Genomic DNA, 18353 nt, shown 5'->3' with positions numbered 1-18353 from the left:
TGTACACAGTATGTGTGTGTATCGGATCACACATGTATTGTATGACGAAGTGCCCTTCGCCACTTGTGCCTGGAGATGACTAATTGCCAGCCTCTCGCCATGTGACTATGGCATGGACTATGGCATGTATAGTACACAGTATGCAATTTGTCATGCATGTAAAGTACACCGTATGTGTATGTATTGGATCACGCATGTATTGTACACCATACAGGATCATGCATGTAAAATACACAGCTTTGGGTTATGCGTGTAAGGTACGCAGAGATTGTTTGTATTTACTTCCAATTGTTTTATGGCTGCTCTGGTTAGTGTCCTTTGCCATCCATGTGTTCTGGGCACTTGCTATCTAACCCTGCCAGGTCACAGCTATATGTTTATTCCCATGTAATAAACTCACCCAATATGTCCAGGGCCCTGTCTGAGCTGTGCCAGGGTATTGGTGTATATTTTGTGGGTGATTTTCTTACCCCGTCACTGGCTGTCACATGGAGCAGGAAGAAGCGATCTCCATCGTCTCTGTCCAGGGCTTCAGAGATGCAGATGTCTCCACTCTCAGAGTGAATACGAAACTGATGGGGGGATGCAGGACTGAGAGAGTATGAGACGACTCCAAAATTACCACTGTCTGCGTCCGAGGCTGTTACCTGAAATACAGTACGCTGTCATCAGTAACCTTTACACATAATTTCACAATATGTAGGCAACTTACAAACACTTTATTTATATAACTTAATTGCAGAACACAACATTTATCATTTACACCATATGACCTGCACTGTATAACCTGCATTGCACTTCTATCACCGTATAACCTGCACTGTACAACTATCACCATATAACTATCACCTAATAACCTGCACCATATAAATATCACTGTATAACCTGCACCGTATAACTATCACCTATAACCTGCACCATATAACTATCACTGTATAACCTACACCGTATAACAATCACTATATAACTATCACTGTATAACCTGCACCGTATAATTATCACTTTATAACCTGCACCGTATAACTATCACTGTATAACCTGCACCGTACAACTATCACTGTATAACCTGCACCGTATAACTATCACCGTATAACCTGCACCGTATAACTATCACCGTATAACCAACACCGTATAACCTGCACCGTATAACTATCACCGTATAACTATCACCATATAACTATCACTGTATAACCTGCACTGTATAACTATCACGTATAACTATCACGTATAACTATCACCGTATAACTATCACCGTATAACTATCACCGTATAACTATCACCGTATAACTATCACTGTATAACTATCACCGTATAACCAACACTGCATAACCTGCACCGTATAACTATCACCGTATAACTATCACTGTATAACTATCACCATATAACTATCACTGTATAACCTGCACTGTATAACCTGCACTGTATAACTATCACCGTATAACTATCATAGTATAACTATCACCGTATAACTATCACTGTATAACTATCACTGTATAACCTGCACCGTATAACCTTCACCGTATAACTATCACTGTATAACCTGCACCGTAAAACTATCACCGTATAACTATCACTGTATAAATATCACTGTATAACCTGCACCTTATAACTATCACCGTATAACTATAACAGTATAACTATTACCGTATAAATATCACTGTATAACCTGCACTGTATAACTATCACTGTATAACCTGCACCGTATAACTATAACCGTATAATTATCACCGTATAACCTGCACCGTATAACTATCACCGTATAACCTGCACCGTACAACTATCACTGTATAACCTGCACCGTATAACTATCACCGTATAACCTGCACCGTATAACTATCACCGTATAACCAACACCGTATAACCTGCACCATATAACCTGCACCGTATAACTATCACCGTATAACTATCACTGTATAACTATCACTGTATAACTATCACCGTATAACTATCACTATATAACCTGCACTGTATAACTATCACCGTATAACTATCATACTATAACTATCACCGTATAACTATCACCGTATAACTATCACTGTATAACCTGCACCGTATAACTATCACCGTATAACTATCACCGTATAACCTGCACCGTATAACCTGCACCGTATAACTATCACTGTATAACCTGCACCGTAAAACTATCACCGTATAACTATCACTGTATAAATATCACTGTATAACCTGCACCTTATAACTATCACCGTATAAGTATAACAGTATAACTATTACCGTATAAATATCACTGTATAACCTGCACTGTATAACTATCACCGTATAACCAACACCGTATAACCTGCACCGTATAACTAGCACTGTTTAAATATCACTGTATAATCTGCACCGTATAACTATAACCGTATAACTATCACCGTATAACCTGCACTGTATAACTATCACTGTATAACCTGCACCGTATAACTATCAGCGTATAACCTGCACCGTATAACTATCACTGTATAACCTGCACTGTATAACCTGCACTGTATAACTATCACTGTATAACCTGCACCGTATAACTATCACTGTATAACCTGCACCGTATAACTATAACCGTATACCTATCACCGTATAACCTGCACTGTATAACTATCACCGTATAACTATCACTGTATAACTGCAACGTATAACTATCACCGTATAACTATCACCGTATAACCTGCACCGTATAACTAGCAATGTATAACCTGCGCCATATAACTATCACTGTATAACCTGCACCGTATAACTATCACTGTATAACCTGCACCGTATAACTATCACTGTATAACTATCACTGTATAACCTGCACCGTATAACTATCACTGTATAACTATCACCATATAACTATCACTGTATAACCTGCACTGTATAACTATCACCGTATAACTATCACTGTATAACCTGCACCGTATAACTATCACTGTATAACTATCACTGTATAACCTGCACCGTATAACTATCACTGTATAACTATCACCATATAACTATCACTGTATAACCTGCACCGTATAACTATCACTGTATAACTATCACCATATAACTATCACTGTATAACCTGCACAGTATAACTATCACCGTATAACCTGCACCGTATAACTAGCAATGTATAACCTGCGCCGTATAACTATCACCGTATAACCTGCACCGTATAACTATCACCGTATAACTATCACCGTATAACTATCACTGTATAACCTGCACCGTATAACTATCACTGTATAACCTGCACCGTATAACTATCACTGTATAACCTGCACCGTATAACTATCACTGTATAACCTGCACCGTATAACTATCACCGTATAACTATCACTGTATAACCTGCACCGTATAACTATCACTGTATAACCTGCACCGTATAACAATCACCATATAACTATCACCGTATAACCTGCACCGTATAACTATCACCGTATAACCTGCACCGTATAACTATCACTGTATAACCTGCACTGTATAACTATCACTGTATAACCTGCACCGTATAACTATCACTGTATAACCTGCACCGTATAACTATCACTGTATAACCTGCACCGTATAACTATCACTGTATAACCTGCGCCGTATAACTATCACTGTATAACCTGCGCCGTATAACTATCACCGTATAACAATCACTATATAACTATCACTGTATAACCTGCACCGTATAACTATCACTGTATAACCTGCACCGTATAACTATCACTGTATAACCTGCGCCGTATAACTATCACTGTATAACCTGCGCCGTATAACTATCACCGTATAACAATCACTATATAACTATCACTGTATAACCTGCACCGTATAACTATCACTGTATAACCTGCACCGTATAACAATCACCGTATAACTATCACTGTATAAATATCACTGTATAACCTGCACCGTATAACTATCACTGTATAACCTGCACCGTATAACTATCACTTTATAACTATCACCATATAACCTGCACCGTATAACTATAACTTTATAACTATCACCGTATAACCTGCACCGTATAACTATCACTGTATAAATATCACTGTATAACCTGCACCGTATAACTATCACTGTATAACTATCACCATATAACCTGCACCGTATAACTATAACTTTATAACTATCACCATATAACCTGCACCGTATAACTAGCAATGTATAACCTGCATGGTGTTACGATCACAGTGTAATCTGCACTTACTGGCAGAAAATAAAATGCAGAGAATGAGATTTCATGAAGAATGGAATTACAGTGACGTTTGCAAAGACTCCTTAAGGCTGGTTAAAAATAAATGTTCAGCCCCAGAAGTCCATATGGATCAGGAAGATAATGGTGTAACTGGGAGATTCCCTATAGAAAGTACTGTGAAGGATTTCCTGCAACCCGTTCGGTTGTTTCCACTCCCTGCTATTTTTTTTACTGTTTTATTTCGTTTATTTTTTCGTTGTTCGGTAAAACATTTGTTTTACGGAACGGAGACCACCCTGGGTATCAATTAGAACGTCGAACACTGAGTAATTACACGAAATTAAATGAATGCTCCTAGGTGGCTGCCATTTCGTGCAAACGAACGCACGTGTTGAGAACAATGGACGGCGGCCATCTTTACTCCCGAACGCGGCCAGCGAGACTTGGTACTCGAGTGCCTGCAACTGTTTTGGGCATAGCACTCGCACAAACACTGTCGGGATCCCGCGGGCGGCTGCGAGGGGAGGCTGCACTCCACTCGCAGTACTCACCCTCCAGCCGTCCGCGGTCCTCTCCTCCTCGTGGGCTCGGCGAGCGGCATCCTTCCAGCCTCGGATGCCGCCCGCGTCTTCCTCCACGTCCCCCAGCGGCAGCATGCATGACGCTGCACGCTGGGAGACCGCCCACATTATTACACGCCGGGGTCAGCCACCTGACCCGGCATTAAAGGCACAGTGCCTCAATCACAGTGGGGGGTCTAGATACCTCCCACATGTGATTGTTAATTCTGATTGGAAATTATCCAATCAGAATTAGCCTTATGGTTTAAATACTCTCCTTTCCTGTTCCTCCCTGCCCTGTTGTGGTCTTTGCTTGCTTGCATTGCTACTGAACTTGTGTTTCGGGTTACGTACTCTCTGGCTTGTTAATCTGACTTTGTGACTTTCTCCTACCCTTTGACCTCAGCTAGTTTCTCGTTATCCTGTCTTCTGGTTCCCCTTACTCGGCTTGTCTCCTGACTATTCTTTGTGTGCTTAGCCCGGCCACTCTAAGGTCCGGTACTGCACCTTTTCTGTGTGTGTGTGTGTTAGCGTGTTGGGTTCCCCGAATCGTGACATTACAACAGGGCCAAAATGGAACCTGCTGACATTCCACAGTTATTGGTTAATCAGGAAGCCAGAATGGATGGTTTGGACCCTCGTATGGGCCAATTTGCTCAGGCTTTACAAATCATACTGGATCGTACCGCTCACTTGCAGTCTGGTATCCAAGTAGCAGTTGCTACGACGCCAGGTCCTGTTCCTGAGCCAGTACCCGCTCCTGCTCATGTAGTGCAAATGACGCCACAACAGCGTTATAGTGGTGATCCGTCATTATGTCGTGGTTTCCTCAACCAAATTGATATTCATTTAGTAGTGAACCCTCATTCCTATCCCACTGATAGAGCCAAGATTGCTTTCCTTATTAACCATCTATCCGGGAAAGCTTTAGCATGGGCTAATCCCATATGGGAAAATACGTCCCCTACATCCTTTGCTGAGTTTTTGACCGCCTTTAACCCCTTAAGGACACATGACATGTGTGACATGTCATGATTCCCTTTTATTCCAGAAGTTTGGTCCTTAAGGGGTTAAACGTACTTTCGATCTACCCGGTAGGGTTGCTTCTGCTGGCAAAGCTCTGCTTAGGGTTCGACAAGGGAACAGATCGGTAGCGGATTACGCTATTGAATTCCGCACTATAGCAGCTGCAGTAACGCTCTCGTAACGGCCTTTCATGAGGGTTTGGCCACTTACATCCTGGATGAAATAACGTCCAGGGAATTGCCTGTCCTTCTGGATGATCTTATTGATTATATCATCCATATTGATGATCGTATTAGAGAGAGACATAGTCAGAGGCGTATGTATACACAGATGTTACCTGCTTTACCCAATACCATGCTACTAGCATTACCCCCTTCTAGCCAACCTCCCTCTGAACCCATGCAATTGGGTGCTACTGGGTTAACTGAGGTTGAAAGATCATATCGAAGAAGGGAAGGGTTATGCCTTTACATCTTCTAAGGACCTGCCCTGTATTGCAGGGAAAGCTTCAGCACCTAAGGCCTATAGAGGGGTAGGCCTCGGGTGTTATGTCGTTTTCCCCTCACGTCCCCATTACTAGACCGTTTATTACGGTTACCCTTTTTGTTGGAAATACTACTGTGATTACCAAAGCCTTGATAGATTCAGGGGCTGCTGACAATCTAATGGATGAGAGTTTTGCTAAAACCGCATCTGTGACTCTGATCCAAAAGGTCACTCCCTTGGCCGTGGAGGCCATAGACGGTAGACCACTGGAGAAACCTCTGGTGACCCATGAGACCCAATAACTGGTTATGTCTGTGGGTGTCATGGAGTAACACTTCAGGGTTAAGCACTCAGCAGCTGAGCCTGACTCCGCCCCCCTCTGACACAGCTCTGACAGTATTTAGGGAGACTGGGCCAGAGGGAGGGTGCTTGATTGTTTGAGCTAACGTGTGAGCTGCCTCTGTGGGCTCCACAGGCTCAGCTACTGGGAACTACTTCCACCAGACAAACCCTTCCAGCCTTTGAGCAAATGCAAGGATTGCTACATGCCATAAAGGATTACTGGAGAACGGATACTTTGCTACTTTACAAGTGGACCATATCTCTGAACTATTGGAGGACTACCCATATAAACCTTAGGTATATCTTTCAGCTAATTGTCTGCAATATCATTTATTAATGAACTAATGCTTGCTTACTCAAATCTTCATTGCTACTGTTACGGTTCTGGGTGGTTACTTTAACTTCTGGGTGGTCCGCCTGTGTGGTACTTGGTTCAGTAAGCCCTATTTACTGAACCAAGTGGGAGAAAGCCAGGGGCAAGTTATTTTACAGGTCTGGGGACATAGTCTTAAAGGGGCATTTGTTCAGCAAAGTCACAATATGTCCCCAGACGGTTCTTAAAGGGCCATACACACCCAATAAAAGTTAATACATTTTCAGGGGCACAATCTTCCAGGGGCCATAGTCATGAGGAAGGAGGCTGGCAAATAGGCTTCTCCACAATCCAGGGAAGCAGGGCAATTTTTCATTTAAAGGGCCAGTTACAAATAGCAGTTTGTAACATATCTCCCCTTTTGGAGGGAGACTAACCAGGCACCTGACCTTCTGTCGGTCAGTGCCTAAGTTAGTCTCGCAGCCCACCCACAAATAAACATTGGCAGAGAAGCCCCCCCACAATAAATAGTACTGGCCTGTAGGTCCCAGGTTGTAGGGTAAAAATGTAGCACCCGCTGCCTTCCTGGTGCAGCTGGGCAAATAGCTGGTGGTATTTGGGGGGCAGAGGCCAGCGGCACTCTGCCCTGGTGCCAGCGCTTCTGCTGGGGGAATTGGGGCATAGTCCTGCCCGGTGGCAAAGGGAACGTGGGGGTCAGCATCTCCACTGTTAACCCTGGGCCCAAGTTAGGAGTTAGCTGGGGAGGGGGGGATTGGCTTACCTCCTCCTCCTGATACTCCTGCAGCCGTTGGGAAGGGGGGTCGATGCTCTCCGCTCCCTGTGGAACATGCTGCAGCTGGGGAGAGAGACCGGTTGTCTCCTCTCCCTGGAAGGCACACTCCGGCTGGGGAGGGAGGTCGATGCTCTCCCCTCCCTGTAGCTGGGTCTGTCGCTGGGGATCTGGGCCGCCTGCCCAGCATCCCTGTAGGGCCGGTAGAGAGACTGCGGTCCCATCTCCACCTGCCTGCTGTGGGTCCTCCCAGGACCATTCTATGAAGCCTGCTGCCTCGGGTATCTCTGGTTGGGGTTGGGGAAGGAGACCGGTTGTCTCTTCCCTCTGCACGGTATACTGCCGCTGGGGAGGGAGGTCGTTGCTCTCCGCTCCCTGTAACTCACCCTGGGGTTGGGGATCTGGGCCGCCTGCCCAGCATCCCTGTAGGGCCGGTAGAGAGACTGCGGTCCCATCTCCACCTGCCTGCTGGGGGTCCTCCAAGGACCAGTCTATGAGGCCCGCTGCCTCGGGTACCTCTGGTTGGGGTTGGGGAAGGAGACCGGTTGTCTCTTCCCTCTGCACGGTGCACTGCCGCTGGGGAGGGAGGTCGCTGCTCTCCTCTCCCTGTAACTCAGGCTGCCGCTGGGGAGAGAGGTCGCTGCTCTCCGCTCCCTGTAACTCACTTTCTCGCTGGAGACGGGGTGTCCATACCCTCAAACCCCACAGTAGGCGCTCAAAGGCTCGTGCCGCTTCGTTCTCCGCCCTCAACTGGCGCATCACTTGATGGACCACCTCGTTTGAAGGGTTTGGGCCATACAAGACCAGCCGCTGCTTTACCTCTGGAATGTAATCAGCGCCCTCATAGCAACGGATCAGGCTGAGGTGCTCTTCACAGGGTTCTGACCAGTGTCTTGTCAGCTCCATGCTGCTGTAGGTAGGGACACTGTTCAGTGGCTAGCGTTGCCCTCAATACTCTCATACGATACCAGTGCGGTTGGGGTGCTGCTCCTTGCGCTAGGACGCCATCCCACCGCTGCCACCAAATGTTACGGTTGCCTCCAGTCTGGCTGGAAGTTGGACCGTAGAAAAGGGTGCTCCTAGCGCTCACCAAAGGACCATCAGCACCGTAGCCACCATAAGCACTGCAGACTCCACGAACCACCGCTGCTGGGCTGGAATCTCGCCGTCTGCTCTGCGCCCTGGACCTACGACCAGGCTCCAGGTTCCAGTAGGTGAACCTCTTCCTTCTGTCGAGCGAAGCAGGATCAGGAACAGAAGCTCTAACAAGAGCTCAGTAGCTAAGGGAGTATGCAGAGCATAGCAATCCCTGTAGTGCTTATAGCTGTCCCCTACAAACATGAGTCAAGGCTGCAAGTTAGAGGGTCAGAAGAGGTCTGAGGTGCTGGAACACCCAGCCTGGCTTTTATTGAGGTTACAGGCAAACAGGACACTCCCAGGGGAGGCATAAAATCACCAATCACACATCTGGTGCAGCCCACACATTCCCTCCCCTCAGATAAACAGTTAAACCAATTATTACATACAATAAAAATACAGTTTTCACACACACACACTGTAACTTTAAAACCGTACATTAAATTTCCATTCAATGTACATATTCAGACTCAGCATACATCAAACATAAACACTTTAAAAAATCAGGCAAATCCCTCCAGTGGATCAAAAGTTAGCTGGAAGTCCTTTATGACCGACCGCAAGCACATTTTCCTGCCCAAAACAGTTCCATAGATTTGGGCTGTGCGGCCGGTCAATTTCATGCGGAAAAACGACTAAGTCCCATTTCGAACGGGACTTAGTCTCTGGAGCTGCAAGTTCAGTATGGGAGAAGGTAAGGGTCAGCGGTGTTCGGTAAAATGTGTAGACGATTTCAGTTCCACAGAATCTTTAGCATACACCGCTGACCGCGTTCGACTGAACAAAGATGGCCGCCGCCACGTGCAATTAACCTGCAGTAACCTCACAGCCTGGGAGGTAAATTGTCTGCACACTTTAACTTCTGGGTGGTCCGCCTGTGTGGTACTTGGTTCAGTAAGCCCTATATACTGAACCAAGTGGGGGAAAGCCAGGGGCAAGTTATTTTACAGGTCTGGGGACATAGTCTTAAAGGGCCATACACACCAAATAAAAGTCCATTCCTTTTCAGGGGCCATAGTCTTAAAGGGTATTGTTACCCAAAGTCTCAATATGTCCCCAGACAGTTCTTAAAGGGCCAGCAGCAGTACAATAAAATACCATTCCCTGTGCTTAAAGGGCCAGCAGTCGCACAATAAAATACAATATGCCCCAAATAACCCAGGGGCCATAGTCAGCAGGTAGGAGGCGGGCAAACAGGCTTCTCCAGGGCCCAGTGGCGAGGTTGGTTTCGCCACAATCTACTTCATTCTTTATTTTTTTCTTTATTCATTTAATTTTTTTGGAGTTTTTTTTTACCTCCAACAGAACGAAAAGCAAGTTGTCAATGGATATATTTCCCTATTTATATATTATATTGTGATTTTCGTTCACATTGTGCCATCCAGAGTCACCCAGTTATAGCCTCCCCGGCTCTGTATGTAACTTTCTATAGGGAATCGCCTAGTTATAGGGGAGGCTACAACTGGGAGATTCCTTATAGAAAGTTACATACAGAGCCGGGGAGGCTATAACTGGGTGATTCCCTATAGAAAGTTACATACAGAGCCGGGGAGGCTATAACTGGGTGATTCACTATAGAAAGTTACATACAGGGCCAGGGAGGCTATAACTGGGTGATTCACTATAGAAAGTTACATACAGGGCCGGGGAGGCTATAACTGGGTGATTCCCTATAGAAAGTTACATACAGAGCCGGGGAGGCTATAACTGGGTGATTGCCTATAGAAAGTTACATACAGGGCCAGGGAGGCTATAACTGGGTGATTCACTATAGAAAGTTACATACAGGGCCAGGGAGGCTATAACTGGGTGATTCACTATAGAAAGTTACATACAGAGCCAGGGAGGTTATAACTGGGTGATTCCCTATAGAAAGTTACATACAGAGCCGGGGAGGCTATAACTGGGTGATTGCCTATAGAAAGTTACATACAGAGCCAGGGAGGCTATAACTGGGTGATTCCCTATAGAAAGTTACATACAGAGCCGGGGAGGTTATAACTGGGAGATTCCCTATAGAAAGTTACATACAGAGCCGGGTAGGCTATTACTGGGTGATTCCCTATAGAAAGTTACATACAGAGCCGGGGAAGCTATAACTGGGTGATTCCCTATAGAAAGTTACATACAGAGCCGGGGAGGCTATAACTGGGTGATTCCCTATAGAAAGTTACATACAGAGCCGGGGAGGCTATAACTGGGTGATTCACTATAGAAAGTTACATACAGAGCCGGGGAGGCTATAACTTGGTGAATCCCTATAGAAAGTTACATACAGGGCCAGGGAGGCTATAACTGGGTGATTCACTATAGAAAGTTACATACAGGGCCAGGGAGGTTATAACTGGGTGATTCACTATAGAAAGTTACATACAGAGCCGGGGAGGCTATAACTGGGCGATTCCCTATAGAAAGTTACATACAGAGCCGGGGAGGCTATTACTGGGTGATTCCCTATAGAGAGTTACATACAGAGCCAGGGAGGTTAGAACTGGGTGATTCCCTATAGAAAGTTACATACAGAGCCAGGGAGGTTATAACTGAGTGATTCCCTATAGAAAGTTACATACAGAGCCGGGGAGGCTATAACTGGGTGATTCCCTATAGAAAGTTACATACAGGGCCAGGGAGGCTATAACTGGGTGATTCACTATAGAAAGTTACATACAGAGCCGGGGAGGCTATAACTGGGAGATTTCCTATAGAAAGTTACATACAGAGCCGGGGAGGCTATAACTGGGTGATTCCCTATAGAAAGTTACATAGAGGGCCAGGGAGGCTATAACTGGGTGATTCACTATAGAAAGTTACATACAGAGCCAGGGAGGCTATAACAGGGAGATTCCCTATAGAAAGTTACATACAGAGCCGGGGAGGCTATAACTGGGTGATTCCCTATAGAAAGTTACATACAGAGCAAGGGAGGTTATAACTGGGTGATTCCCTATAGAAAGTTACATACAGAGCCGGGGAGGCTATAACTGGGTGATTCCCTACAGAAAGTTACATACAGAGCCGGGGAGGCTATAACTGGGTGATTCCCTATAGAAAGTTACATACAGGGCCGGGGAGGCTATAACTGGGTGATTCCCTACAGAAAGTTACATACAGAGCCGGGGAGGCTATAACTGGGTGATTCCCTATAGAAAGTTACATACAGAGCCGGGGAGGCTATAACTGGGTGATTCCCTATAGAAAGTTACATACAGAGCCAGGGAGGTTATAACTGGGTGATTCACTATAGAAAGTTACATACAGGGCCGGGGAGGCTATAACTGGGTGATTCACTATAGAAAGTTACATACAGGGCCGGGGAGGCTATAACTGGGTGATTGCCTATAGAAAGTTACATACAGGGCCGGGGAGGCTATAACTGGGTGATTCCCTATAGAAAGTTACATACAGAGCCGGGGAGGTTATAACTGGGTGATTTCCTATAGAAAGTTACATACAGAGCCGGGGAGGTTATAACTGGGTGATTTCCTATAGAAAGTTACATACAGGGCCGGGGAGGCTATAACTGGGTGATTCCCTATAGAAAGTTACATACAGGGCCGGGGAGGCTATAACTGGGTGATTCCCTACAGAAAGTTACATACAGAGCCGGGGAGGCTATAACTGGGTGATTCCCTATAGAAAGTTACATACAGAGCCGGGGAGGCTATAACTGGGTGATTCCCTATAGAAAGTTACATACAGAGCCAGGGAGGTTATAACTGGGTGATTCACTATAGAAAGTTACATACAGGGCCGGGGAGGCTATAACTGGGTGATTCACTATAGAAAGTTACATACAGGGCCGGGGAGGCTATAACTGGGTGATTGCCTATAGAAAGTTACATACAGAGCCGGGGAGGCTATAACTGGGTGATTCCCTATAGAAAGTTATATACAGGGCCAGGGAGGCTATAACTGGGTGATTCACTATAGAAAGTTACATACAGGGCCGGGGAGGCTATAACTGGGTGATTCCCTATAGAAAGTGACATACAGAGCCGGGGAGGCTATAACTGGGCGATTCCCTATAGACAGTTACATACAGAGCCGGGGAGGCTATAACTGGGTGATTTCCTATAGAAAGTTACATACAGAGCCGGGGAGGCTATAACTGGGTGATTCCCTATAGAAAGTTACATACAGAGCCAGGGAGGCTATAACTGGGTGATTCCCTATATAAAGTTACATACAGAGCCGGTGTGACGAAGTGCCCTTCGCCACTTTGTCCTGGAGAGGCCTGCTTGCCTGCCTCCTCCCCTGCGACTATGGTCCTGGACTATATTGCACTGTAAACCCTGTATTCGGGCATATGGATTTGTATTAGGCTGTCTTGAACCCTTTAACTATGCTGTAGGTCTGGACTGCTAATATAACCGAACAGCCAGGGGATTTAGGCGAATATATTGCATGGGAATACCATTACTGGAGAATACAGCCGTTCGTATGATTTCATACGAATTCTTTGTGCTCTGAATAGGTGGCCGCCATTTCGGGACTTTTACACGTGTTCGCGGCCATCTTGCTTGCGAACAGCGGTGTTTGCCTGTGAACGCATGGAACTGAAATCGGAAGCGCAAACAGGCGAATACCGCTAAGACCTCCAGACATCCAGAACTACGTACGGAAACTACCGAACGACCGGCCGTTCGGTAGTTATACTTAACTTAGTATGGGGATTCTAGCGATCACAAAGATGCGAATGGATGGCAAGAATTTCGTCTATTTTACCGTGCGAACGGAGACCGACCGCAAGGCCAAAACTCATGGAACTATTTTCGGCTAGTTGGTCTGTGCGGTCGGTCAAAACTTTGGAGCTCTGTATCTCCCGAACCATTCATCCGAATGGGCTGATTTTTGGACAGACTGTTCCCCTGAACAAGGGCTATTTGGGGATACCAGATTTAAAGCTGTACCCCCTGTTTTTGGGGTACATCCAGAACTTGAGTAAAATAATGTACGTTTTAATTGGGTTATGTGTTTATCTGAGGGGAGGAGACGTGGGGGTGTTACCATACATGTGATTGGTCAATTTCATCCTCCCCCTGGGAGTGTCCTGTGTGTACCTTATCCTAATAAAAAGCAGGCTGGGTGTTCCAGTCCTCAGACCTCTTCTGACCCTCAATACGTAGCCGTGTCTCGTTATTGGAGGGAACTGCTATATCACACTGGGGATTGCTATGCGCTGCATATTCCCCTGAGCTCTTAATCACTTAGCTCTTGTAAGAGCTTGTTCCGGATACGCTCTCCTGGAGGAGAGGTCTTCCCCACACGGTCCTGGAGGACAGAAGCCGATCCAGGGTGGAAGGAAGACGGCGCGGCTCCAGTTAAGCTACGGCGGTTGTGGAGCCTGCAGTGGTTGTGGTGTCGTCTGCAGTGCTTGGAGTCCTCTGAGAGCGCTAGGAGCATCCATCAACGGAGGGTACTCGGTCGGGGTACACGGAGCTCCGTTACAGCCGGGGAGGCTATAACTGGGTGATTCCCTATAGAAAGTTACATACAGAGCCAGGGAGGCTATAACTGGGTGATTCCCCATAGAAAGTTACATACAGAGCCAGGGAGGCTATAACTGGGTGATTCCCTATAGAAAGTTTAATTCAGAAAATCTTACGTTATTCTACTTTCTTTTTCATGCCTGTTAATATGAGAAACGGCAGTTGCATTTAAACCCGATCAGGCGGGGTTACTATGGCAACAGAAGTAAATAGAAAATAGAAATGGTTATATGCTGCCTATAATAAGTATCTATTTTTTGAGCAATTAGGCATGAACACTTAGTAACTAACCAGTTACATAGAAGTCAACTTTGCATTACACATCGGAGTTTTGGATTTGCCGTGTGCAAATGATTGTCGGCAAAAACTGCTATATAAAGAGAACACAGAGACACAGACCTCATCCATTGAAAAAGCCGCCGAAGCGGAGAAACGCGTTTGGAGAGGTCGGATATCAGCCAGCATCTGGATTATAAAGAGGACCGTTTTTTGATATTTTTTTCAGCAGTATTCATCTTTGCTAACTCGGGACGCCGAGCATTCAAATAAGGTCTGGACTTTAATTTTATCATTTTTTATGTGGCTGTTTTTTTAGCTATTTTTTCATAGACATATTTTTCATCCGCAAAAGTTATTATTTCTTTTCTGTGATATATTTGTCTGTATTTTTTCAATAAATGTATTTTTTACTCTGAGTGTATAAATAAGGTCAGTTCCAAGTCAGTTTAAGAGAGGGGTTTATTTTATTTTTATGCATCTGCCGTTTATTATATAGGTTGTTAGGTCTCCTATCTATTTACCCCAATCTCTTTTATCTACATTGAATCAGCGCTCCACTAAAATTATTTTTTATAAGTTACATACAGAGCCAGGGAGGTTATAACTGGGTGATTCCCTATAGAAAGTTACATACAGAGCCGGGGAGGCTATAACTGGGTGATTTCCTATAGAAAGTTACATACAGAGCCGGGGAGGCTATAACTAGGTGATTCCCTATAGAAAGTTACATACAGAGCCGGGGAGGTTATAACTAGGTGATTCCCTATAGAAAGTTACATACAGGGCCGGGGAGGCTATAACTGGGTGATTCCCTATAGAAAGTTACATACAGAGCCAGGGAGGCTATAACTGGGTGATTTCCTATAGAAAGTTACATACATGGCCGGGGAGGCTATAACTGGGAGATTCCCTATAGAAAGTTACATACAGGGCCGGGGAGGCTATAACTGGGTGATTTCCTATAGAAAGTTACATACAGGGCCGGGGAGGCTATAACTGGGTGATTTCCTATAGAAAGTTACATACAGAGCCGGGGAGGCTATAACTGGGTGATTTCCTATAGAAAGTTACATACAGAGCCGGGGAGGTTATAACTAGGTGATTCCCTATAGAAAGTTACATACAGGGCCGGGGAGGTTATAACTAGGTGATTCCCTATAGAAAGTTACATACAGAGCCGGGGAGGCTATAACTGGGTGATTCCCTATAGAAAGTTACATACAGAGCCGGGGAGGCTATAACTGGGTGATTCCCTATAGAAAGTTACATACAGAGCCGGGGAGGCTATAACTGGGTGATTCCCTATAGAAAGTTACATACAGAGCCGGGGAGGTTATAACTAGGTGATTCCCTATAGAAAGTTACATACAGGGCCGGGGAGGCTATAACTGGGTGATTCCCTATAGAAAGTTACATACAGGGCCGGGGAGGCTATAACTGGGTGATTCCCTATAGAAAGTTACATACAGAGCCGGGGAGGCTATAACTGGGTGATTCCCTATAGAAAGTTACATACAGAGCCGGGGAGGTTATAACTGGGTGATTTCCTATAGAAAGTTACATACAGAGCCAGGGAGGTTATAACTGGGTGATTCCCTATAGAAAGTTACATACAGAGCCAGGGAGGCTATAACTGGGAGATTCTCTATAGAAAGTTACATACAGAGCCAGGGAGGCTATAACTAGGTGATTCCCTATAGAAAGTTACATACAGAGCCGGGGAGGTTATAACTGGGTGATTCCCTATAGAAAGTTACATACAGAGCCGGGGAGGCTATAACTGGGTGATTTCCTATAGAAAGTTACATACAGAGCCGGGGAGGCTATAACTAGGTGATTCCCTATAGAAAGTTACATACAGAGCCGGGGAGGTTATAACTAGGTGATTCCCTATAGAAAGTTACATACAGGGCCGGGGAGGCTATAACTGGGTGATTCCCTATAGAAAGTTACATACAGAGCCAGGGAGGCTATAACTGGGTGATTTCCTATAGAAAGTTACATACAGGGCCGGGGAGGCTATAACTGGGTGATTTCCTATAGAAAGTTACATACAGGGCCGGGGAGGCTATAACTGGGTGATTTCCTATAGAAAGTTACATACAGAGCCGGGGAGGCTATAACTGGGTGATTTCCTATAGAAAGTTACATACAGAGCCGGGGAGGTTATAACTAGGTGATTCCCTATAGAAAGTTACATACAGAGCCGGGGAGGCTATAACTGGGTGATTCCCTATAGAAAGTTACATACAGGGCCGGGGAGGTTATAACTAGGTGATTCCCTATAGAAAGTTACATACAGAGCCGGGGAGGCTATAACTGGGTGATTCCCTATAGAAAGTTACATACAGAGCCGGGGAGGCTATAACTGGGTGATTCCCTATAGAAAGTTACATACAGAGCCGGGGAGGCTATAACTGGGTGATTCCCTATAGAAAGTTACATACAGAGCCGGGGAGGCTATAACTGGGTGATTCCCTATAGAAAGTTACATACAGAGCCGGGGAGGTTATAACTGGGTGATTTCCTATAGAAAGTTACATACAGAGCCAGGGAGGTTATAACTGGGTGATTCCCTATAGAAAGTTACATACAGAGCCAGGGAGGCTATAACTGGGAGATTCTCTATAGAAAGTTACATACAGAGCCAGGGAGGCTATAACTAGGTGATTCCCTATAGAAAGTTACATACAGAGCCGGGGAGGCTATAACTGGGTGATTCCCTATAGAAAGTTACATACAGAGCCGGGGAGGCTATAACTGGGTGATTCCCTATAGAAAGTTACATACAGAGCCGGGGAGGTTATAACTGGGTGATTTCCTATAGAAAGTTACATACAGAGCCGGGGAGGCTATAACTGGGTGATTCCCTATAGAAAGTTACATACAGAGCCAGGGAGGCTATAACTGGGAGATTCCCTATAGAAAGTTACATACAGAGCCGGGGAGGCTATAACTGGGTGATTCCCTATAGAAAGTTACATACAGAGCCGGGGAGGTTATAACTGGGAGATTCCCTATAGAAAGTTACATACAGAGCCGGGGAGGCTACAACTGGGAGATTCCCTATAGAAAGTTACATACAGAGCCGGGGAGGCTATAACTGGGTGATTCCCCATAGAAAGTTACATACAGAGCCAGGGAGGTTATAACTGGGAGATTCCCTATAGAAAGTTACATACAGAGCCAGGGAGGCTATAACTGGGTGATTCCCTATAGAAAGTTACATACAGAGCCGGGGAGGTTATAACTGGGTGATTCCCTATAGAAAGTTACATACAGAGCCGGGGAGGCTATAACTGGGTGATTCCCCATAGAAAGTTACATACAGAGCCAGGGAGGTTATAACTGGGAGATTCCCTATAGAAAGTTACATACAGAGCCAGGGAGGCTATAACTGGGTGATTCCCTATAGAAAGTTACATACAGAGCCGGGGAGGTTATAACTGGGTGATTCCCTATAGAAAGTTACATACAGGGCCGGGGAGGCTATAACTGGGTGATTCCCTATAGTGAGTTACATACAGAGCCGGGGAGGCTACAACTGGGAGATTCTCTATAGAAAGTTACATACAGAGCCAGGGAGGCTATAACTGGGTGATTCCCTATAGAAAGTTACATACAGAGCCGGGGAGGTTATAACTGGGTGATTTCCTATAGAAAGTTACATACAGAGCCAGGGAGGTTATAACTGGGTGATTTCCTATAGAAAGTTACATACAGGGCCAGGGAGGCTATAACTGGGTGATTCCCTATAGAAAGTTACATACAGAGCCGGGGAGGTTATAAC

The 18353-nt window shown here is 45.3% G+C and overlaps 1 protein-coding gene across 4 annotated transcripts in view; it reads right to left on the bottom strand.

Annotated features, from left to right (window-relative positions):
• The window catches only part of DCHS1 (dachsous cadherin-related 1), a 194304-nt gene that overhangs the window by 133510 nt on the left and 42441 nt on the right, over nt 1–18353 (bottom strand). For all 4 annotated transcript variants that reach the window (XM_063433387.1, XM_063433373.1, XM_063433379.1 and 1 more), the window contains exon 4: nt 471–647. In XM_063433387.1, the coding sequence (XP_063289457.1) occupies nt 471–647 (177 nt within the window). The remainder of the gene's footprint in view (nt 1–470; nt 648–18353) is intronic.

This window comes from Pelobates fuscus, chromosome 1 (assembly GCF_036172605.1).
Source record: "Pelobates fuscus isolate aPelFus1 chromosome 1, aPelFus1.pri, whole genome shotgun sequence".
Taxonomy (NCBI): Eukaryota; Metazoa; Chordata; class Amphibia; order Anura; family Pelobatidae; genus Pelobates; species Pelobates fuscus.
This window is presented reverse-complemented; position numbering and strand designations above follow the sequence as displayed.